Raw genomic sequence first — 25,088 nt, forward strand, 5'->3', positions numbered from 1 at the left:
GCAGTCAGCAGCGATGGCTTTCGTACACAGATTCGACCGTGTTTGCCGATTTCAGAGGTTAGCAGAGGCAGGAGAGCCGGTAAGTACCACCAAACCTCCTCATACTTTGATGCATTTATTGTTGTCATTAATGCATGCTAGGTAATGTAATAAATGCGCTTAGAAGTAGGATGCAAAAAATGCAAAAACTGGGAAACCGCATCTGCGTCAGTGTCAGGCATGTCTCTGTCCGACAGGCGCGTCTGTGTCGGTGCCAGGCATGTCTGTGTCTAGAACCGCGTTTGTGTCGACTGCGGGCACGTCAACGTCTTTCAGGGGTGTTTATGTTGCAAAGTCGCATTTGTGAACAATGTAGGCACGTTTATGTCAAACAGGCGCGTCTATGTTGTTTAGGCACGCTTGTGCAGTCTATAGGCACATTTGTGAGTTAGAAACATGTTTATGTCCGAAAAATACAAGGTTTTGTCTTCTAGGTCAAATCGGCAGTTCTGTGATGAACATACGTTGTCGATTGGATAAGCTGCTGAGAGGATACACTCAAGCAGGTCCTCTAGGAAGACTAGGATAGATCAAGGCACTTTGTGATGAACAGGGAGTACCTAAAGTATGAGCTGCACTTTGTGATGAACAGGGAGTGCAAGATGTGAGTAACACTTTGTGATGAACAGGGAGTACCCAAAGTATGAGCTGCACTTTGTGATGAACAGGGAGTGCAAGATGTGAGTAACACTTTGTGATGAACAGGGAGTACCCAAAGTATGAGCTGCACTTTGTGATGAACAGGGAGTGCAAGATGTGAGTAACACTTTGTGATGAATAGAGAATGTCACACACATAGTACTTTGTGATGAACAGGGAGAACTACTAGGATAGATAGCAACACTTTGTGATGAACAGTGAGTGTCACTGAGAGAGATAACCATATGCATTTAGATAGCGAGTAGCATTTTGTGATGAACAGTGAATGCCACGTTGACTGACATGATTGATTTGTTTGACTGCAGGAGTATTTGCCTATGTTAGAGTCACGGGAGAGATTCCCGTCGACATAGAGGTTGCGACCAGAGTTGTCATTTCAGGATAGAGCTGCCATCGAGGAGATGGGTTTGAGACACGTGCTATATGTGCCTGAGTTTCAGGCAAACATGGGTTTGCTAACTGCGCTGGCCGAGAGATGGCATTCAGAGACTTGCACATTTCATTTGCCAATGGGTGAGATGACAGTCACCCTTGAGGATGTTTATAAGATTCTACACATACCGATTGATGGAGATCTGATTCCATACGATCATGACGGAGACAGAGAGGCTTTGAGACGGGTGTTTCAGGATCCCGACCTAGAGATGAGAGCAGGACATGTGGCATGGGACACCATGACCGCGACAGGATTAGCCTTGCCAGCTGTGATTGGAGGAGCTATCAGTGGGTTCCTATGTCCGGACAAGGCGACATGGGGGTTGGCAGTGGGCTGGGGAGGAGCACTGGAGACACTGGTGACGCAACACACCAGATATGCGTGGGGTCCATGTGTGTTGGCCCACCTATATTATGAGCTTCACCAGTTTGTATACCATGGATCAGTGGGACTGGGCTATGGAGTGACACTACTGCAGGTTTGGGCGTACGAGCATCTGCCTATCACGCAGCCGATACATTTAAGAGGGAGAGGTCATGGACGGAGTTTTGTTCATCTGTATGACATGATCACTTCGCAGCCTCGGATTGGCAAGTTAGAGCATTGGCGGCGAGTGATAGATGATATTGACGTAGTCATCTAGAGGCCGTATCTAGGATGTGAGGAGTGGGAGGATGACGCAGTGGAGCTGCCTTACACCTTCCGGAGCAGGTATCTGACTGGGCGGACACCCTATATACTAGAGAGATAGCTGGTAAATAGAGTATGTAGGTAGTATGGCAGGATCTAGAGGATGCCACGAGGCTCAGGTATGTATGCCCGTACAGTTAGGGATCAGGCGCAGTTCGGGCCTTTATTGTCATATGATCAGGCACTGACATAGCTGGCAGAGATGGTGCCCCTACCCTGGGATATGTGACCAGAGATCGAGGATGCTGGGATGGATGCAGAGTATTCCGCATATTGGGCCAAGCATCCATTCCCTCAATTGACAGATCCAGGAGAGCTACTGGAGGGAGATGGAGGAAGAGATGATGATGATGATGATGATGGTGGGGGTGATGGAGGCCGAGGCCGACGGAGGTGGAGGGGAGTAGTTGGGGAGAGGAGGGTGGCACCTCGGAGGGAGGGTGGACAGGAGGGACAGGCCCAGGTGGTGAGGGGTCGCGGTGGATTGCCCCTGCAGGTACCAGCAGCACAGGGTCCTAGAGCACAGGGATAGAGACAAGGACAGGTACAGGGATAGGTGCCAGTACAAGCACAGGAGCAGGGATGGAGACAAGTACAGGGACCAAGGCATATACCGAGATAGGTACCCGTTCAGGCACCAGTACAGGTACAGGGACAGGCACAGGGGCAGGCACCTACAGAGGGAGAGCCACAAGCAGAGGCAGAGGGTGGGGATCCAGAGGAGGATGAGCTGATTGAGCTCAGGGAGATCTGCTAGGGCCAGGCAGATGAGATTCAGGATCTGGAGAGGGAGAGGGACCGACTCAGGATCAGGCTCAGGGATACTGAGCGGGAGAGGGATCAGGCGATTCAGCACTACATGGAGGCTGAGACACCGCTGAGGGCAGGGAGGCAGGCGGCGGAGGACACAGGAGCAGGCTACGCATATGTCCTGCGAGCCGGAGAGGAGTTTGCCTACTAGAGGGACCTGTATTATGGTGCCGTGCCAGCAGATCAGCAGGCAAGGAGCTTCCATAGACCATCGCAGACAGCGACAGCTATGGGAGGGAGCCGGAGGAGACAGGCATCGAGTGGTGGGGTCATGGGTCCTCCACCACCACCAGATAGGGGGGATAGGTAGGGTGATCTTGGAGCGGGTCCTTCTAGAGCTCAGATTCTGTCGAGGCCAAGCGGCTCCGAGGGAGGGAGTTCATCATAGCCATACAGGGCTCCCTTGTATCAGTATTTGTACCATTTTTTTGTATTGTAGACACCTGCGGGTGATTGTAGCCATATGATTTTTGACATCATTGTATCATGACACTTTATATATATATATGAGATGATTCATTTTTGCGGCAGCTATATGCATGTGTACCTATGTGATGAGATGTTCTTATGTGATGCTTATGATATGGATGCAAATATGTATATGATGCAATGCAATATATATTTTATTTTTGTTCTTTTATGTTGTATATGTGATGCATGATGCAAATGTGAATGTATATAATGCAGATGAATATGATAATGCAAATGTAAATTGTGCTAACAGGTGTTGTGTGCAGGATGTGATGCAATTGTGATATCTATATGTATGTATGAAATGCTTATATGTGGTAATGCAGGTGCAAACTACATGAAATGCAAATGTTTTAGGTGTGTCATTATACTCAGTCATGTGATAGTAGGCTACGCAGACTCAAGAAGGACGATGGAAGTCAATCAAGAAAGGGGGATGAAAGACAGAAGATATGAAAGTGAAAGAGCTTCTTGTGCGTTATCATCATTGAGCTTTATTATGGCAAAATAGGTTATGACAATCGAGGCATATGTTTGACCCAGAAAGTCATTGTACCTGTTTGCATGTAGATAAGACAGTCACAAACAAGGAATGCCCCAATTCACACTAGACTCATAGTGTCGTCATATCCTTGGACAAGTCATAGCATTACTAAAAGACAATCCACAGACAACAAACAAAAATAGGTGACGATACCCCATCCTCGCCTTTCTAGTCAAAGACATCCTAGAGATAAAAATCTCTAGTCAGAGACATCCCAAAAAAGCTAAAAGACATGTCACCAAAAGATAAAATCAAAAGAAAACAAAGACTCAACACTAACATCCACTATAGTCCTCAAGTTTAGTGTCCCTTGTCACTTGTATAAGTCGAATTTTGATTGTGGTCACAATGTTTACTTTCACAAAAAGGATAGATCGCACTGACCCATATGTTGTCTGAGTCTGTTGAAAGATTTGATTTGTTGAAGCCCATTGTTGCTGCTGGCTCATCTGAAACTGACTAAATCCATGAAACTGATACTTTATTGCGGAGAAGACGAAACTTTATTGTGGATCTGTGATGCAAATGTTGTTTTATTGTGGATTGTGCGCAGATAGACTGAAGGAAGCTGGAAGAAACTGTACTCCTCGAAACATGTGATGTTCTCAGTTCCACACCCATCACTAGACGTAGGATTTGCCTTAGCCACAGATAGGATCTGATTTATTATGGATGGAAAGGGAGTGAAAAGGGGGGTATATTATGAATGGCTAACCAATCTTGGGTAGATCAATAACAAGCCATGATGGGAATGGGTAAGTTTTATTGTGAGTGAATAGGTTGTGAGTGTGTGCAATGTGAAGTGATGAAAGTGAATCCTGAAGGAAGGAGGAGCAATGTCTCTACGCATGGTGCTGGTGACCCAGTTTTCACCATGGTACTTGCCCAGGGCACCACCGAAGTGGTTTTCACCGTTGGACGAAATTATTTCTTTTTACTTTTCTCAATTTTTCAATGTTTTTTTGTGTCACAAGGTGCCTGTTTGCCAGGTTTTCACCAAGTAACGATTTTTTTGTTTTATAATTTTTTTGTATTTTTGAAATTTTTTTGATTTTTTTGTATTTTTTGAATTAGGATATTCCGAAGAGCTATGTGTAGAATCGGCGAAGGTGCATGCTGTTGATAGGATCCTCCAAAGGTTCACCTTTTGTAGTAGAGAGCTGATATGCCCCAGATCCATAGGTTGCTGTAACGATGTAAGGACCAAGCCAGTTTGGTTCGAACTTGCCCTTCTTCTCTCTGTCTTGCTGATTCTTGGGATTTTCTCTGAGAAACAAGTCACCTACTTCAAATGTGCGAGGCTTGAATTTGTGATTGTAGTTGCGACTCATTCGTTGTTGGTAAGCCTTGAGATGATTAAAAGCAGTTTGTCTCCGTTCATCCAACAGTTCTAGTTCTTGTAAGCGAGAGACCCTGTAATCTTCATCGTTGATGATGTTTTGCAAAGAGACCCGTAAAGAAGGTAACTCGACCTCAATAGGCAAGATGGCTTCAGTGCCATAGACAAGTGAGTAGGGTGTAGCTCCTGTAGGTGTGTGGACACTTGTGCAGTAGGCCCAAAGTGTAGGATTGAGTTGGATATGCCAGTTACGACCAGCGTCGTCGACTGTCTTTTTGAGGATTTTAAGAATTGTTTTATTAGATGCCTCAGCTTGGCCATTACCCTGGGGATAATATGGTGTGGAGAAACGATGGGAAATATGGAAGCGGTCACAGAGTTCACGAACATCCTGATTTTTGAAGGGATGCCCATTATCAGTAATAATGGAATTAGGAATACCATATCGGCAAATGATATAGTTAAGGATGAAGGTAGCAATTTGTTTCCCAGTGACTTGTGTGAGAGGCACGGCTTCAATCTACTTTGTGAAATACTCTGTGGCTGTGATAATGAATTTATGACCATTGGAAGATGGAGGGTGAATCTTGCCTATGAGATTGAGTCCCCACTGACAAAAGGGCCAAGGAGACGCAAGTGGTTGTAGTTCTTGTGCTGGTGCATGTATTAGGTCTCCATGAATTTGACATTGCTTACATTTCTTGACAAACTGATATGAGTCTTTTTCCATATTGGGCCAGTAATATCCAGTCCTGATGAGTTTCTTGGCCAAGGTAGGACCACTAGCATGCGGACCACATATCCCTTCATGCACTTCACGTAACCCAATCTGAGCTTCGTCGCTTTCTAAACATCTAAGAAGAGTGCCATCTAGACCTTGTCGGTATAGGATATTAGCTAGAATGACATATCGAGAGGATTGGCGAATGAAAGTGCGGCGTTGGTTGTTTGATAGATCAGGAGGTAAGATATTGTCACGAAGATATGTGAATATGGAACCATATAACTGGGATTCGGGACCAAAAATGCATATCATTTCAATATGAGTGATCTCATATGAAGGAACCAACAGGTTGTCTACCAGGAACTCATAGCAGGTCTCATTTTGAGGTAGATCAATTAGTGAAGCAATTGTAGCCATGGCATCTGCAGCACGATTCTGCTCTCTTGGTATCTGCTCAAAATCTATCTTTGTGAAGTGCTGTTTCAAATCATCTACCAGTTGCTTGTAAGGCATTAATTTTTCATCTTTTGCTTGGTAATCATCAGTTGCTTGACGGATGAAAAGTTGAGAATCCCCAAAAACACGAAGTTCTTGGATCTTCCACTGAACTGCAATTCGTAATCCCATTGTTAATGCCTCATATTCTGCTACTTTGTTAGTGCAAGGAAATGATAAGCGGTATGATTTTGGTATAGAATCACCTTGAGGAGTTATAAAGAGAATACCAGCTCCTGCCCCATGCTGTGTGTATGAGCCGTCAAAGTATAGTTGCCATGGCTTTGCATGTGATATTGTTAAAATGGATTCATCTGGAAATTCTGAATTTAGAGGAACATCATCTATCATGGGAGCATCTGCTAGTTGATCCGTGATTGCTGGTCCTTTTATTGCTTTTCTATCCACATACTCGATGTCGAATTCACTCAGGATCATTACCCATTTGGCCAGTCGCCCAGTAAGTGTAGCTTTGTTGAGAAGATATTTTAATGGATCAATTCTTGCAATCAACTTAGTCTTATGAGTGAGCATATAATGTCATAATTTCTGTGAAGCAAAGACCACAGTGAGACATGCATACTCAATTGTTGTGTAGTTTAGCTCATATCCCACCAATGTGCGACTGATATAGTATACTGCTTTTTCCTTGCCGTCAATAATTTGTTGTGCTAGGAGTGCCCCCAGTGCTGTTGGAGTAGCTGATATGTATAGTAACAAAGGCTGATCTGGAATTGGTGGCATCAAAACTGGTGGATTCAAAAGATAATCTTTGAGCGTCTGAAAAGCTTGTTGACAGTTATCATCCCATTTGAACTTGATATTTTTATGTAGCAGGTGCTGAAAAGGATTACACTTATCTACAAGTTGTGCTATGAATCTTCGTATAGACTGGAGTCTCCCTTGTAAGGATCGAAGTTGACTGATATTTCTGGGTGGCGGCATGTCCAAGATAGCCTTGACTTTTGCTGGATCGGCTTCAATTCCTCTTTTAGACACAATGAATCCTAGGAGCTTCCCGGAGGTTACTCCAAAGACACATTTCTTGGGGTTTAATCTTACCTTGTATTTTTCCAACTGATCAAAGATGACTGAAAGTATGTCCAAATGTGTATCTCTGTCTATTGATTTTTTCAAGAGATCATCAACATAATCTTCCACGGTTATGTGCATGAGATCGTGAAAGATAGTGTTCATTGCTCTTTGATATGTAGCACCTGCATTTTTCAGCCCAAAGGGCATGACATTCCAACAAAAAGTTCCCCACGGGCAAGTGAATGATGTTTTGTGTTGATCCTCGGGTGCAATCCTGATTTGATTATAACCAAAATATCCATCCATTAAAGATAACATTTCGTGACCTGCTGTGAGATCAACAATCAAGTCGATATTTGGTAATGGGAAGTCATCTTTCGGACAAGCTTTGTTGATGTCTCTGAAATCTGTACATATTCTGATGTTGCGATCTGGTTTACTGACAGGTACTAAATTGGAGATCCATTCAGGATAATCAATTGGGCGTATGAATCCGACATCCAATAACTTCTCCAGCTCTGTTTTGACTAGTAATGCCACTTGTGGATGCATTTTTCTTAATTTCTGTTTCACTGGCTTTGCCCCCGGTTTGACTGTCAAATGATGCATTACAAAATCCGGATCTAGTCCAGGCATATCAGCGTATGACCATGCAAAGTTGATTTGTCGTTCTTTGAAGAAGCTTATGAATTTTGACCTTTCGGACTCTGTCAACGATTGAGCCAGGAATATATTGTGTGGAACCTCTTCTGTACTAATGTTTGTCTTGATAGTCTCCTCTACCAACATGGATGGCTTTTCCTCATATGATGCTGGGAGAATGTCGAGCCTTCCATCTTCGGGTGCCTCAGAGAGGTTTTTGCCCTCAGATACATTCTTTCTTTTTACTTTTTTGGAATCAGATAGCGCCACAGTGTGGTTTTCGCCATAAGACCCTTGATTTGTTCTTATTTTCACATTTTTGCAACTGGAAGGTCCGACACCCTCACCAAAATATGCCATGTTGTTGAGTTCTATGATGTATCCTGCTTTGTGGTCCCCAGGGGGAAGATCATCTCATATGCCAAGATAGTCAATAATAGCTTCGTCATTTTGAAATGTGTCAAATTGTGCTAGTCCTTCATAATCCCAGTCAATGAGTTGGTGGTGAACAAGGGGAAGGCCTTTAATGTTTTCGGAGTTTGCAGGGCTAAGAGTGAAGATGTGGTTATATTCGGGTATATCGAGGCAATTGTCGAGGTCATCGATGGCACTCTCCTCATCAGTTTCGATCGCAAGCGAATCCAAATTATCGTCACTAGTAGCGCCTTCCGGGACAGGTGTCCTCATCCTATGTGATTTTGACCTAAGACCTTGAGATGAAGACTGTGCGAAATCCTTATGGGTTGTTTCTTGACCAACTCTGAACTTTTTATAAAATTCCTCTTCTTCTGTGGGTTCATCTGGCTCTCTGAATGTCTCGGTGAGCTCATAGTCACTGGAGGATTTGTTTGAACCCCATTCCCATTGTGGAATAGTAATCCTCTTGTTGAACTTTGGCAACTTTGATTTGTGATGCCTCTTCTATCCTTTTAGTGTGGATCTTGGAAGTCAGAAAACCAAGTCCCTTTGAGCGTTCCCTTTTTACAGTCAATTCAGGTTGTAAGGGCTCCATAACGCCTTCTTTGCGTAACCCAAGAGGGTTTTTTCCATCATACCCGAATTTTTGTAGAATCTTGAAGCCTTTGCCATATTTCTCACAAGGTATATTGATCTGATGATGTGTGTCATCTTCAATGTCTTTGTAAAGCATTTTGTATAAATCTTCCTCTTCTAGTTCACCCCATCTTTGAAAGGTAGTAGGATCCCATCTGAGTATCATGATGGATATTTGCTTGTTAGGATGTGGCCTTCCATATTCTTTCGGAGAGCTCATGACTTGTCGTAAATACATGGTCTAATTTAAAGTGTATTCTCCCATGCCTTTGTCCTAAAATTTGCCTTTAAGTTCACCTTGTTTTGACATCGAAGGTTTCAAAGACTCAGGGTCAATGTATGCTGAAGAAGGAGCAGCTTCACGATTACTGGGAATGATGGTATCAGTATGTGATCTCAAGTTATTGCAATATATGAACGGATTAGGATCACCATTAACTATTACCTCGACTCCGTTATGAGGAAACTTAATGCATTGATGATGTGTCGATGGGACTGACCTCATTTCATGAATCCAAGGACGTCCTAGCAATATGTTGTATGTGAGATCCAGATCTAGGACTTGACAAACCACATCCTTTGTGACTGGCCCAATTCTTAGAGGTAAGGTGACTGTGCCCTTGGATGAGCGCTCTTCATCATCATATGCCTTGATGGTGATTTGATTTGTCGAATTCACAGCTTTATCAGAATATCCCAATTGTTTAATGGTGCTCAATGTACAAATGTTTAGACCAGCTCCTCCATCTATCAGGACTCGCTTTATTCGATGTTTGTGTATGAAGGCTTCAACATGTAAAGGTGCATTATGTGGCTGACTTACGGAGGTGTCATCGGCTTCTGTAAATGTAAGGGAATGTGGAATGGAAAGGTATCCCACCATGGCTTGAAACTGGTCCACGTTCAGATCAGTAGGAACGGCAGTGTCTCTCAAGATTTTGTCAAGAATAGCTTTATGAGTAGGGGATATGCGTAAGAGCTCAAGGATGGAGATGAGCGCGGGTGTCTTCCCTAACTGTTCTACAAGGTCATACTCAGGCTTGGTTGATGAAGAAGTGGTATTTTTAGTGGAAGCACCTGGCAACGTAATTTTACCTCGACGAGTTGTAACATGACATTCAGAGGTAGGTTCAGAAGAAGATCCCACACCTCTTAGAACAATCTTGGGTCTCTGAGGAGGATTCTCAGGGTTTTTGTTCTTGATGGTAATAGTAGAGATATGATTGTCCATCGAGATGTGATTGATAGTTGAATCATAGTTGTAAGGTGCTCTAGTATAGTTGGCTTGATCATCTGTGACTTTAGCTTTTCCCTTGTCATGCTTTGGGAATGGTTCCTTAAACATCTCATGTTCTTGATTAGATGAGTGTCCCTCAATCTCAATATCACCTCTATCAATGAGATCTTGCACAATGTTCTTCAGTCGATGGCAATTACCTGTCTTGTGACCCTTGCTCTTATGAAATTCACAATACTCATCATCATTCCACCAATTTGGTTTAACCTTTGGTTCATATGGAGGAAAATCTGGAACTGTGATCACCTTGTTTGCCACTAGCTTCTTGAAGACTAACTCAAGTGGTTCTCCCAATGGAGTGTACTTCCTTCGTGATCTAGAAGTTGCTTGAGTATTCACTTGATTGTTTGTAGAACTTGATCCCGAAAAGATGAATTTGGGTCTCACTGTATTGGCATCAACAACACCATCATTGACTGTGTTTTTGTTTTTATTCCAAAATCTTGGCTTGTCTTTTCCTTTAAAGTCATCTTTGTTTTCCTTGAATATCTTAATGACTCCTTGTTCAATTAAGACCTTTTCTGTTGCTAAGCCTTTTTCAATAACGTCCCTGAAGGTGGACAAACAAGCTTTCCTTAGATCATAGCCAATGTCTTTGTTAACGTTTTGAGTGAACATTTCTACCATTTGTTTCTGTGGAATTTCACAAGAGCATCTGCTAGCTAGATTTCTCCATCTTTGTAAAAATGACGCAAAAGATTCTCCCTCTTTTTGCTTAGTATTGCACAAAGTAGTGACTGAGACATCTATCTCAATATTGTAGGAGAAATGCTGAATAAATGCCTCTGCTAAGTCACCCCATGACTTAATACCATGTGGTAATTGAGAGAACCATTCCATAGCTTGATCGCCTAAGCTTTGTGGGAACAACCTCATCAAATATGTTTCTTCTGCCGCTACCTCAATGCAGGCTGTGAAAAATTGTCTTATGTGTGCCTTGGGGTCCCCTTTTCCTCTATACTTGTCAAATTTTGGTGTCACAAAGTGTGCAGGAAATGGAGGCATTGGAATGCTCTTATCAAATGGATAAGGACATATGTCTCTCATAGTGTATGTTGGTTTTGGTGTACTCATGTCCTCCATTTTCTTTTGTAGATCTCTAATTTGTTGCTCCAAATTGCTCTTAGGTGGAGATCGATTTCTTGTAGCATACCCCATGTTTGAGACACCAATTTGAGGAGGAGCTTGTTGCATGTATGGATGATATTGATCATACACATGTTCATATGGAGGAGGTCTATATTGATGCGGCATATAGGGAGCACTTGGTATAGCTTCATGTTGAGGAACCCCATATCTATTTTGTGCATGTATACCATATTCTATAGGCATGTCATGTTCTATTGTGTTGCCCCCAAATTTGACATGAGGTTTCCTTGTGTCCAAATTTTGAGCATGCTTTTGAATGTCCAATTGTTTTGATTGATCCATAGCTTGAGCATGTGATTGAGCATATCTATCTGCATAAGGCTTCCATAATGGTCTTCAAAGGTAAGTATCATATGTTTGACCATGTGTATGTGGGATTTCTGGTTTTTGAAGCAAAGCTAATGGTGACTCAGGTACCATATGTGGTCCTCTATTTCCTCCACTATTAGGTCTCCTTTGATCCATGTTGGGGTGAGTTTGTTGCGAGGGTCGGTTTTCCATAAGTTGAGACATGTCAAAGTCATGAGGTATTTTAGCTCCACTTTGTGCCATCATGTGTAAGAAGTATTGTCGATCCCTCCTCATTATTTCTTCAACCAATCTATTGAAATGAGGATTCATAATGGATTCTTCTACATCTGCTGATGGTATTGAAAAGTTGTCCACATTGTCATTGTGTGTAGCATTGTTGTTTGTAGTGTCTGCGTTTTCCACATTGGGAATGTTTCTATAAACATCCATGTCAGGCAATGTAGTGTGCTCAGGATTGAAAAATAAATCGTTATCAGACTCATAAGAACTCATGTTTGCGGATTCTTAAGCCTCTCTAGCTTTTCTCCTAGATTTTTGAAGACGGGTTTCAACCATGAACTAGGTGTTTGACCAAGATGTGAGAGACTAGATGAAAAATGAAAAGAGTATGGAAGACCAAGAGTTGTATGGAGTGTAAATGAATCTTGAGGTGTACTTGCAATGTCCAAAGTGTAAGACCAAGTATGTATGTAGTAGAGTAGGTGTGACTTCCAAAGAGATGATAGTTTCTCTTGATGAGGTAAGCTGACCTTGACTCTAAGTAAGACCAAATGAGACCCAAAGGTAAGAAACCTTGATGAGGGACCACTTAGCAAAGTGTAGTTGTATGTAGTGTGTTGACAAAGTATGATGAGGACAAGCAAGTGACCTTTTGACTCAAGTTTAGACATGTATGAATGTAAAATGAGATGTGAAGCAATGATGGACTGTATGAGACCCAAGGACAGGTTGAATGCTAGATGAAACCTGAAGAAACAACCTAGGAAGCTCAAGTATTCCAAAACTGATTTCCTTGTTTGCTGAACTGTAAAAATTTTCAATTCTGGACACAGACGCTTCTGTATGCTTCACAGACGCGATTTCCAGACACAGATGTGTCTATGTTCGACACAGACGCTGCTAGACACACAGACGCTATTATGCCCTTCACAGACGCGCTTAGATGACTCAGACGCGGTTAAAACAGACATAGATGCATTTCTGTAAACTTCGTGCAATTTTTCCAATCTGTGAAGTTGTTTTGTTGTGACCAAATCCGACTGTTTGACTATTTTTCGTGACAAGAGGACACAATGTTGATGAGGACTCAATGTTTGCAAGTGTTTAGACTCCAAAAGTGTGTTGTTTGATGTAAAATGTTTTGCATACACTTGAAGACGCAAAAGACACAATGTTTTGCTGTTTGGTCTTGAATGTTTGAATGTTTAACATAAGACAAGCACAATTCTTATGGCTGGCCAAGACAATAGTTGTTGATCCCACATAGGGTTTTACCCCCGAGGCTATGCTATTCAAAGCAGATACTTAGATGCTTGACCTCACTGGCTCCACCCTCGGCACTCACTTCTCGGGTCAGCCAAGAATCAGTCCCCATGAAAACTCCGCATGGCAAACTTTGTATCTCTAATAAGAACCGTATGTGTGTGGGCCGCTACCAGAGGTCCGACCTCCTGCCTCAACAACTAGAAGGATTTGGGCTTCTAAAACAAAAAGGTGCTAGTAAGGGCATCCGCTCGTGTGGCCATACATGCGACACTTTCAGCTCTGTAAATACAGAAGGCTCCCAGCCGGTAGGGGTTACGCCCTACAAATGATCAAATAAATTTGATCAAACGGGTTTATGGGGAGACATAGTGTCGGTATGAACTAATCAGCACACGTTATTCATAGTTTTCACCATGAATACATTTATTTATAGTGGTTTGGAAGAAGATGGCTTTCTTTTGCTACCACTTGGGTCGTTCTCTTCTCACTAGTAGTCCTAATGACCACACGGGAAGACAGGCCCTCTAAAGATTAAACAAAAAGAGCCTATTGCTCAAGACACAAAAGACAATGATTCAATTTTAGTGCACCAATGGAAGTGTTTGCTAATCTATGAAAACAAGGCACACAATAAAATTTCAAAACCCTAGCCAAGGACCTGCAACAAAATTTATTAGTAGTTTGGGTTGTTTCAAATGATCACCCCTTCCTGCAAGCACATAAGTTAGGTAAATTTTAGAAACCCAAAAGACTTTGTGAAAGATGGGCCTTCAACAAAAATGTTTTGCTTCCAAAACAAGCTGCACAAACTTAGTTAGCTAGATCTGATAGGGTTAGTCCAAAAATAAACCAGATCTGAAACCCTAAGTGCGAAATCCAAAAATCGAATCAATGAAAATTTGAAAATTTCAAAATAGTCAAAAACATAGACGTTGTTACCCACGACATAGATGCGTCTATATGACATAGACGCGGTTCTGTGATGCACAGACGCGGCCAAAAGTCATAGACGCCCTTCTCCGACACAAACGCAAGCAGAAACAACACAGACGCGCTTATGAAACACAAACGCTCCTATCTGAAACCTGCAAAATAAAATTTGTCTAAAACACAGACGTGATTCCAAATTCCGCAAACGCTCCTAAAAATCAGAGACGCGATCCGAAAGTTCGCAGACGTGGAAAAACCTAAAATGTCATCGAAAAATGTCCGATCTGCAACATCACAAACGCAAAATCTGCAACAAAAAGGTTAAATGCAAAGGGACAAGAGTCCCACCGGGCGTGCCAAAATGTATATGGTGAAAATGGATAACAATAATAACAAAATTGAAAGGCTAAATGAATTCAACCACAAAACCCTAGCCTAACAATCAACAAAGATCCACCATAACATATGAAGATTACCTAAGACAATGCAAATCACATAAAATCACAAAGATTATACCATCGCATGTCCAATAGGGTTTTGATCTCCATTCTTCCTATCTCCATTGATCTTGCTTGATATATTTGCTCTCAGATTTTTATATGCACAAGAGCTCAACAAAGAACGGAATGTGGTTGCAAGTAGGATCATAGTGTAGTCAAAATGATCATTAGCCTGAGTGATTAGGGTTTGATAATGAAGGAGGCATCTCCTTAAATAGAAGACACAATACGAAATGGAGGGATAAGATTGAGAGGTGTAAAAAGAGAGGTCGGCTAGGATTAGAGGGTAGGTAAAAGAAATACCAAAATAATGAAAGAGGTAGGTAGTGTAGGAATTAAGAGATGAATGACATGTGTCATGTGTAGAAAAAGATAATAAATTAATTAAATAAATAAAGATTTATTTAATTAATAGAAGAAGTAGGATAATTAAATAAATAAGATATTTATTTAATTTAGGAAAATGATAATTTAAATAAATAAATGTATTTATTTAAATGAGAAATAAGGCTAGAAGAGGATAAATGAATTAATTAAATAAATAAAGATTTATTTAATTAATAGAAGAATTAGGCTTAGATAATTAAATAAATAAAATATTTATTTAATTAGCCATGACAATTTTGGGTGTCTACAGTGTGTCTGGATGCCTGATGAATAAGAGTTTTCTTTTTATTTCTAGACAAATCCAGAGACGTGTACTGAGTATGCAAATATGCATATATCTCATTGTACCATGTGGATTCTGGACCCACAATTGCACATACATATTCTATTGAGGGAATCTCATATGTCGGTATCATCAATTGTTCTATAATAAACTCAAACTGAGTTTCATTATTAGGCATATTTATAAGAGACCCTACTATAGCCATGGTGTCAACTGCCTTGTTATGTATCCTTGAAATCTATTGAAAAGTGATTTTACTGAAATTCTCTTTGTAATCTTCTACTATTTATTTATAAGGTAGAAACTTATCATCTTTAGAGTTGTATTCATCATTGACTTGGTTTACAATTAGTTGTGCGTCGCCATAGACCTGTAATTCTTTTATTCTCCACTACACAACTGTATGAAGTCCTATGAGGAGAGCTTCATATTTGACTATATTGTTCATACATGGAAAATTTATCCTAAATATCTTACAAATAGAATCACCCTAAGGGGTGATGAAAATAATCCTAGCTCCAGATCCATGACTTGTATATGACCAATCAAAGTATAATTTCCACATTATAGATGTTGTCAATGTAAATATTGATTCGTCTAGAAAGTCTATGAGTAATGGGTGACTATCTTGTAAAGGATCCTCTGCTAACTGATCTGCTATAATTTTTCCTTTGATGGCCTTTTTGTCCATGTACTCTATATCAAATTCAATCAGAATCATGACCTACTTAGCCAATCGCCCAATCAATGTTGCTCTGCTTAACAAATATTTGAGTGGATCAAAGCGCTTTATGAGTTGTACCTGTAGACGTATAAAAATGACCATATTCCTAAATGAATATTTTATGTTCATTTCCCTATTTAATTAAATCCAATTTAATTAAATTATCCACATTCTTCTATTTAATTAAGTAAATCACTTGATTGAATTCACTATACCATTTAATGAATAAATCATTTTATTCCATTAAATCCCCCTAGCCACTTTTAATTAAATTCAAATTTAATTAAATAAGTTATCCTAAATTGAATAAATCAAATTTATTTAATTACAACCAAATTGAATGAATTAAATTATTCAATTAAATCCTATTATCCCTCATCCACTTGCAAAATCCCAAACCCCTTCCTAAACCCTTCTAGAATATTCTAAGCAATTCTAATTAACCTAAACCCCCTCTAAACTTTGTCACATCCCTAAGCAAAGGGAGGTCACTTCTCAAATGGCCCAAAGTCTTAGATAACCATTGAAGGTTTTCAACCTTCAACCACCAAAACCCTTAAAGTCTTTGAAAACCATTGAAGGCTTCCAACCCTCAACCACTTAATCCCCAAAGTCTCCAATAACCATTAATGGTTAATTCAAACCCTCCCACATGGTTAAAACATTTGTTTTGACTCAACCTCTACCCAACCCAAAGGTCTCATCAGGTCATTAATGCTTTGACCATGATTATCTCTTAATCATTTGCACAAAGGTTTATCTTTGAATTAGATCTTAATTCATTGGGTAAACCTAACTTAGACTTGACCCTTAGCCTTTAGATAACCATGAGGTCTCCTCAGGCCTTTAATGCCTCCAACCTCTTCTTTCAACCCAATCCTGTGTGGACACTTGTCACCATTTCATTGATGCCAATTGTGCACATGGATCCCCAACTTTCAAACTTGGCCCTTGATTAAACCTTTCAATCTTGACCATCCATTGCCCTGTTTGTGCTATAAATAGAGCTCTCATTCCTCTATTTTAAACAATCATCTTTCAAATTTGAAGCATTACACTTATGCTCAAATTCTTTCAAGTTTTCATTTCATATATGCTCATCATTTAGCCTCTTTTAGATCAGAAATTAGACTAATATGCATGCCTAGAGTAATTCATTTATCATTTTAGTTCAATCATAGAAGAAATATAGTATGCTAGGATAGTATTCATACTAACCTCGTCATCTTATCATTTAGTTTATTGCATTTTAGCATCATACATAGCTTAACATCCATCTCATACTAAACTCAATTAAAAATCTCTCTCGTTCTCATATTTGCCATCCCTAAACCATTTTGCTCAGTAATCTGAGAGCAAAAACATTGGTTTGAGGGACATTGTGAGATAGAGAACCATGGGACCCTCCTTGGGAAGCTGAGTAATACATTATTACTCCATAGCTTGCACCAAGAAGTCCTGTGTGTGTGTGTGGACTGGTATTTACTAAATTTTCACATTTTAAGTTTTATTCGCCCACTTTTCCACCATACAGTACCTTGTGACTCAGCATGTAATGTCTAAGTAGTTATCACCTTTTCATTTTTACCTCTTGAAAATATAATTACAAATAGACATAATGTACAAATGTTTAATATTTTTCTCACATGTCCTAAGCAACACTTTCCTAAGTGGGTGGGCCCCTCAACGGCATCAGTTTCCCCCCCAATCTAGAGTTCTATGGCTCTATGGGCGATTCTAGAACTATTGGAAGCAGGCGCCCCCCATGGTATCCTCCCACCCACAATGGAAGATGAGGCCAGTTTCTTTCTTCCGCCCTCCCCAAACCGAACTGCATCTCGATTCTAGACGGAACATGGATGGATAGCAACTTCAATATATGAGATCTATGTCTGCCATTCGCCAAGTCCTCGATTCAATGCTCGATCTCAAGATCGGTTATCTGCTTATCCGAAAATCAAAGTAATCTGTGGGATAAGCAATTTCAACAGGTGAATTTTGTGTATTTCGTACCATAAAGACTGATTTGACCTAATTTGGCAGCCTAGGAGGCAGCATTCCAAAGTGGCGCACTACCAACGAATAGTAGAGAAGTGAGGGTTTCAAGCAGCGAGAACCGGGTAAATAGCAGTCTCAAACTAACTTTAAGTTCTTTTAAACGCTTTAAATGACTTCAGACTTCAAACAGTTTTTTTTTGTCTATGGTTGTTTCACTGTACGGACGCGTCCTCCTCTGGTGCCTCTTTTACCGTCATTTGAAGTTATCATTCTCTTTACTCGAATAGAAAAGAAGAAACCTACTTTAAAAGCGGCTTCCGATGTTTTTCATCCGACATGTTTAAATTTGTTGTAATAGCGACTCGTCTTGTGCAAACAGATACTTTAAGTTTGTTGGAAATGAATTTTCAGGAATTAAAAGATAGATAATCTTTTGGCAGGAATCTTACTTTTTTAAAACTCATTGTAAAATTTAGTTAAGCCAATTTCAGTAAGCCCACGTTAAGCACACGATATGTAAGAATCTCCCAGTAAGACTGGACGGCTAGTCAAAGCATAAGAAAAACGTTTTCTTTGCTACAATATATTACAAAATATATTGTGTTAAATGTTAAATTTTTATTTAATATTATAAAAATCATTTGTTGAACTGATCAATAGATTATCTAAAATCTACGTTTAATATAAAGTAAGAAAGTTAGGTTTGAAATATGTTGAATAAAATAGATTTTTTTTATTATCATTTTTTATATATAAGAAGAAGAAAGTTGAAAAGTTATATTGTCTATTTTTAAAGTTGTTGTAAATATATGTTCATTAGTACAATTGTAATTGTAAAGTATGATCCGTCAAAGATATTTCTATTATAATTTAATAATTTTAATTATACAATTAGACTAGACATGTTTAATATGCATCTTGAGAGTTTTAGTCAAGATTGCATCTAACAATATTCTATTAGGCATGTTACCTACTCACAATTTATCATTTGTTAGTTGTCAAAATATGTATCATAGAATGAATTTAAACAATGATTGATTAGTAAACAAATTTATTTAACGCATCTCTTAAGATTACATCAAATATAGATAAAAAATTGTTAAAGATTAATGAATTATATCTTGTTATTATTATTATGAATTAATATCTAATATATATGAAACTATTCTCTTAAACTCCCATATGTCTAAAAATAGTGATAATGTAACATATAAACAAAAACATCAGTATAAACCTCATATGACAGCTTTAAAGGTGAGACTTCAATGCATATTATACTCTTTTAAACCCTAACACAATTATATATATAAACATCATGATTGGTATTCACTGTACATTTTGTTGGCCAAAACATGGTCGTTTGGATCCATTGTGTTCGAACTTCAGACATGGAGCAATAAAGTTGGGAGACAAAATCATTTAGGTCAAAGGAGAGGGGTCAGGGAAATAATATTGTCATGTCACAGGGAACCCACTAAATTGGGTATGTATTTTATGTATTAGTTGCAAAGTAGCTAGGGACCCCACCTTGCATCTCATTGTCCCATTATAAGGTGTCAGGCAATATGCCCATGGGGGGCTATTTTAATCATCAAGCATGTTACTTTTTCTATAAGCCTCGATGCACCATGGATATGTATCATCAATGTGTTGTCCATTAGATTTTGGTAATTTTGTCAACTTGTTATCTACCACTCAAAGTATGGCCCACATACTAGTTGGCATGGCCTCATTCTATAGTCTCTAAGATCAAATGCTGTAATGAGTAAACTAAAAGGTGCTTAAATATAGAAATTTATGTGGTTTTAAGAGAGTAAGTTCTAGTAGGCATCTATTACCATCTGTTTAGCTTAAATGTGAATTCCATTAGATTGGTTGAGGATGAGGTTTAATTTTTAAATTCTTTGAAAAAATGAAATAGATTTGCAGATATTAATGTATGGTTTTTTGTATTTATAGATTAAAAATTAATTCTAAATAAATTTGTTGTTTGATTTTGTGTATTTGTAGGGTTGTATAGGTCATCTTGTATATTTATGTCTGTATATAGAGTTGTATTTAAAGAAAAATTAATAGAAGAAATGGTTTCACATAGAGACCGTAGTCTAATGAGGGAGGAAAGGGTGGTTGTTGGTTTCATGTTGATGATGCAAATGTGCAAATTTGAAGCTCGTCAAAGACCTAGTTACTACTACAAAAAAATAGATTTGCAAATATAATGGATTAGCTCCCTAAGAAATAGTCAACTATTTTATCATGGATGTCTATCTATAAGAATAGAAAAGAGTGTCAAATAATGTGAAAACACAATGTCCCAATTTTCAAATATACTTGTGTGCATGAATAATAGAAGATATATGTTCAATAGAAATGACTCAAATATCAATGCATAATATTAGTTTTATGAATCAAATGGAGTTCAAGCATAGAGAAGAACTAATTTGGTCAAGACTGTGAGATCTTGAGATTGTTGTTGAAGACAAAGATATGCAAGCCTTAGTTGCATAATGCCAATGAAGGCTATGATGTTGCTACATGGCAATGGAGTTTGAAGAATGATTTGGAGATAATTTTTTTCTCATTTTTTAAACTTAAGGCTATGGGTGCCTTCATCTCAAAGTTTGGTCTTTATAGAAATAAGGAATTGTATTTCTCTTATATTAATAATTGAGAAGTGAAACTTTTCTTTTAGATAAATATATACATGTTCCTAAACATGACTCTTCTATGGGTTTGAAATCAAATATTTTCTATTCCAATAGAACTAATTTTGTTTCTATTATTTCATGTTATTTTCTCTTACTTTCTTTATGACTTGGTGATGATGTGCCTTTTCATTGAATTTAATGATTATTCAATAAATTCAATGTCTAATTTTCATCACAAAGAATTTGCTAATGATAAGTTCTTTACTGTGGTCAACCCAAGCACACTAGTGTAATCTTTAATATTAAATACATGTCGTGCACAGAGGATATAAATTTTTTACCTAGAATCTATGCTTAAGATAGGATTGTTGTTGTTGATTATTCCTTTTATGTTTCATTAATCCTTATAAGGTGCATCCTTGTGCATGCTTGTTTATATTGACTATGTATCAATGTTTCAAGGAAACGAGCAATTATTATTGGAGTCATCAACACATGAAATTGTGTTAGGAGCATAAGATTAAAAAGTTCATTCTAATATTTTCTATTCCTTGTTTCTCTATTACACATTGTAATCAAATCAATTAGATTAGGATTAGATTAAATTTAGTTTAGAGTTAGGCTTGGATCATATACCTACTTTTTAATCTAAATTGTAGATCAACTTTAAGTTATCAATCGATATCTTGAAGTTGGATAATTAATTGAAAGTTGAATTTAAATTTGTATCCATTCAATTGATCTCTTAATCTATCATATAACTTCCTTGCAATCACAAGACTTGTACTTTTTCTTGTAATTCTATTGTGGCCCCTTTAAAGAGGGCAGTGGATACCTACATTGAATTACTCAACAACGAGATATATTAGAGATTTACTACAATGTCAATCCAAGGTAGGTCTTCTTTTCTTTTTATTATTTTCCAATAATCCTCTTTAATATCCCATATTATAAATAATTACAGGTCTTGATATTTGACATCCAAAATTTATGCACCAATATGATCAATAGAATTTCCTAAATCCCTCTCTATACATACATGTCTTTCTCATCTCCCCTTTACATTATCATCCTTAAATCTATCACATTATTTTCTTATCCACTATATATAGATTGCACTAATGAATTCATAGCCATAATCATTAGGTCCTCCACATTGTGTGACACCACACTTTCATTATAACCACTACTTTTACATCTCTTGGCATCCATAACAATTTGATCTTTCTTGCTAAGTATAAATCCATCTTTGATTAATGAATGATCTTTCCCTTCTATTCTTTCAATATTGGAAACATTTTAGTGATTTTGTCATGTTCAGAATGGGGGAGTTAGACTTTGATGTAGCACGTGTTACACCCTTTCTTAAGCCATCAGTTGAATCATTCCTGCTCTTTTGTGGAAAGCCAACTAGGCAGTGGTTGATGGGACTCGTTACTCTATTCATGTGGAAAAGGAACATCGCGATAACTAAAGTTAAGCAGACAGCACACAAATCCTAGTGGGATTACTAAAGTTAAAGCATATAAAGAAAAAGAATCAAAATCCTGTGAAGAAGCTTGAAGAGAACGTCGTATGCGTTGAGCATCATGTGATTGATTTGAAGCTTAAAAACAATTAGTCATACATCTTCATCCACGTGAAATGGAATCTTAATTATCTATCAACCAAATTATTTAAGAAAGCTTTTCTCAGAACTTTGCATTAATTAGTGTACACACAGTCAAGATCAAATTATCAGGTTAAAAAGGTGAGGATTCATTGCAGAGAACTTGAAATGAATATTAAATTTCCCATTCAGCAACCATTTAAGTAAAGAATTTTACATACGTCAATAAACTACAGCTATTCGAAGCTCATTACGGAATTTCCTTTACATTAATAAAATACAGCAATGGATAAAGTGTAGAAGGATCTCGTACATCATTGCCTCCCCACTCCTCCACAAAAGGCATCTTTTAAACTATACGACTTTAATAAATGCAAGCCTGCGGGGTCCGTGCGTGGAAATTAACAAGCCAATATATGGGGCCACACCTGCAATAGGTGAGATATTGGTTGGAATCAATTAGGTGAGATAAAAGAAAATGGTTGAAATTGGAAACCTTTCAAAGAACGTAAAGTGCTCCAAACGAAAAGGGAAAAAGCAGGCTAAAAGTAAATAAAAGATGACGCAGCGCTTTTATTACCGTTTAGTCCTTCACAAAATCAGTGTCACTCCACCACCGCTTCCAGTCATACACAGAACAGAAGGCCTGCAAACACGTGAGAAGTAAAAGAATCCTCGCCGCCAACAAAGTGAGGAACTGCCATGAACCAAATATGTATTTGTTCACGAACTCCATCACCGCAACGGTCCATCTCCTGTTGTAATGCTTGTTGATATCGGCTATTGTTTTGTCTAAATACATGACCTTTGTGAGCTTCACACATTTACCCATGCCGTTCCACAGACTAGCAACTTTCCCGTCGTTTGCCAGATGATTGTAAAAGATCCCGCTGCTTCTCAGAAGCTGAACATCTTCGTTTGTGTCGATGATGCCGTTCATGAAATCAGTGTAGCGAGTGAAGATCAAAGCACCTGGAGCCGCCGCAGCTTCGAACGCCACCAGATTTCTGAGTATCACTTCTGAGTTGTTATCCAACCTGACTTTGGGAAGATACAGAGTGGCCGTCTTTGTGTCGAAGTGTATTGAAGTGAGGTCTCCGTCCGTAGGAGAGAATTTCACTCCTGCTGAATATAAGTCGGCCACAGAGGGAACCTTGAGTTCGTCCCGTGTAGGGGGAATTTCCACAGACGAACCTCCTTCTTCTCCTTCTCCTTTTCCTTCCTCATCTTTCTCTTCTTCTTTGATGGCTCCAAAGATAAAGAGTTAAGGGCCCCTTCAAAGCGCTCAAAATTGGTAGATTCCCCAGAGTAGAAAGAAGTTTCATGGGCAGCTTCACCACAAACTGCACGATCCTCCCTTGGAATAGACGCTGAGGGAGTGCCGTAAGACGTCTAATAGGGCCAACGTTTAACTTGGAGATAGCTGCCCATACCGCATTTAGAGCCTTTCTAACATTGCTTACATCTGGCAACGCCTCCTTTTCAGTTTCATCGCCCTGAGTATTGCCATTGTCTATGGCGGCTGCAGGGACAATGGCATAATAGAGCACCTCCAGTACATGACCCCTTTCTTTTATACGCCGCCGTGAACTATCTGGCATCTTGAACATAAAGGGCGACAATTCTTCACAGGCAGCACAGACCACATTGCAGAGCCTTTTTTCGGCCTCGTCATGAGAACCCAACTGCATCTCCAATAACTTCATTACGACGAACAACGGTACCTGATTCTCAAGCATCATCAAATCTCTCATAATTGAATTGTGGGTAGCGCTCCTTCCAGATGGATCTAATACTCTGCCTAGTTGCTTCACCTCGGATGCCACTTCCTTGGAAGCCTGGTCCGCCTGTTTGACATAGAACTGCAAGCACTCAAGCACGAACGAGGCATCCAAAGCCATGAGCCATGACAGAGCATCCTCGTTGTAGTCGAGATATTTGTGATAATAGCTTCGTATTTGCCATTCGTGCTTCTTCAATTCTTCGACTACAGATTCGAACTTGAGACCATTGATTCTCTGCTGAAACCTACGAGCCGCAGCCACTTTGTATCTCTCCATTTCATACAGCTCCGATCTCCACTGGTGATATGGCCCAATGGAGACGGACTGTGGGATGTATGCTGAAGGCTTCACTGCCAATAACTCCTTTGGCACATTGAACACAGCTATAACGAACTCCTTTTCCTCTTCTTTTTCTTTGTCTGCACACAGGCCATCCCTAATTGAAATAACCCAGCGAGATTGATCTATAATTATCTGATCAGAATTCTTAGAACCCATGCTTAAGGAGTATCAGGGATTCAATGAAACCATAAAGGCAGTACATACAGAGGAAGAACAGGTGATAAGAAAAGCCTGGTTAAGAATGGGTAAGAGGGGCCTATATGTACACAGCTCAAGCTTCACAGGGCCGCATACTTTTGCTAATTAATTCCCAATTTACCACTCGCACATGTTTCTTGCTTCAATAGCGACTCGTAGTGCGAATCTTAGACGCCGTCCAGCCTACAAACAGTTCTCCATTACGACTTGTGGGGACCAAATCGAGATTAGATCTTATCTTACGAGAAGTATATTCATGGTAACGTGAGATTAGAGAAGAAAAATCATTTCCTTAAGAACGCTTAAATTAATTTAGAGCTTCGAATTTTGACCTTACAGTTTTCATTTTAATATGTTGTATAGGAAACTGTTACAGTTACCTATAATAATAAACCGTCACTTTTTTGGTGAATTAAGTGGATATATAATTTTAAATTCCAGTTTGGGTGTGGACAGGATTAGGTTCGAGGTCACGTTATACACGCTGTACAGTTTGTCACATTT

General features: G+C 39.3%; 1 protein-coding gene across 1 annotated transcript; it reads right to left on the reverse strand.

The window, feature by feature from the left end:
- Positions 1-22,440: 22,440 nt before the first annotated feature.
- On the reverse strand, positions 22,441-24,698 carry LOC131047319 (putative UPF0481 protein At3g02645). The gene is made up of 2 exons (XM_057981188.2): positions 22,841-24,698; positions 22,441-22,688 (listed from the first exon to the last, which is right to left on the reverse strand). Exon 1 carries the CDS (start codon positions 24,540-24,542, stop codon positions 23,484-23,486), a length of 1,059 nt encoding a protein of 352 aa, XP_057837171.2. The 5' UTR covers positions 24,543-24,698; the 3' UTR covers positions 22,441-22,688; positions 22,841-23,483.
- Positions 24,699-25,088: the final 390 nt, after the last annotated feature.

This window comes from Cryptomeria japonica, chromosome 7 (assembly GCF_030272615.1).
Source record: "Cryptomeria japonica chromosome 7, Sugi_1.0, whole genome shotgun sequence".
Lineage (NCBI taxonomy): Eukaryota > Viridiplantae > Streptophyta > Pinopsida > Cupressales > Cupressaceae > Cryptomeria > Cryptomeria japonica.

Bases quoted from the DNA above. Each gene is read 5' to 3' on its own strand.
- LOC131047319 (XM_057981188.2), bottom strand. From the start codon at position 24,542: ATGGGTTCTAAGAATTCTGATCAGATAATTATAGATCAATCTCGCTGG.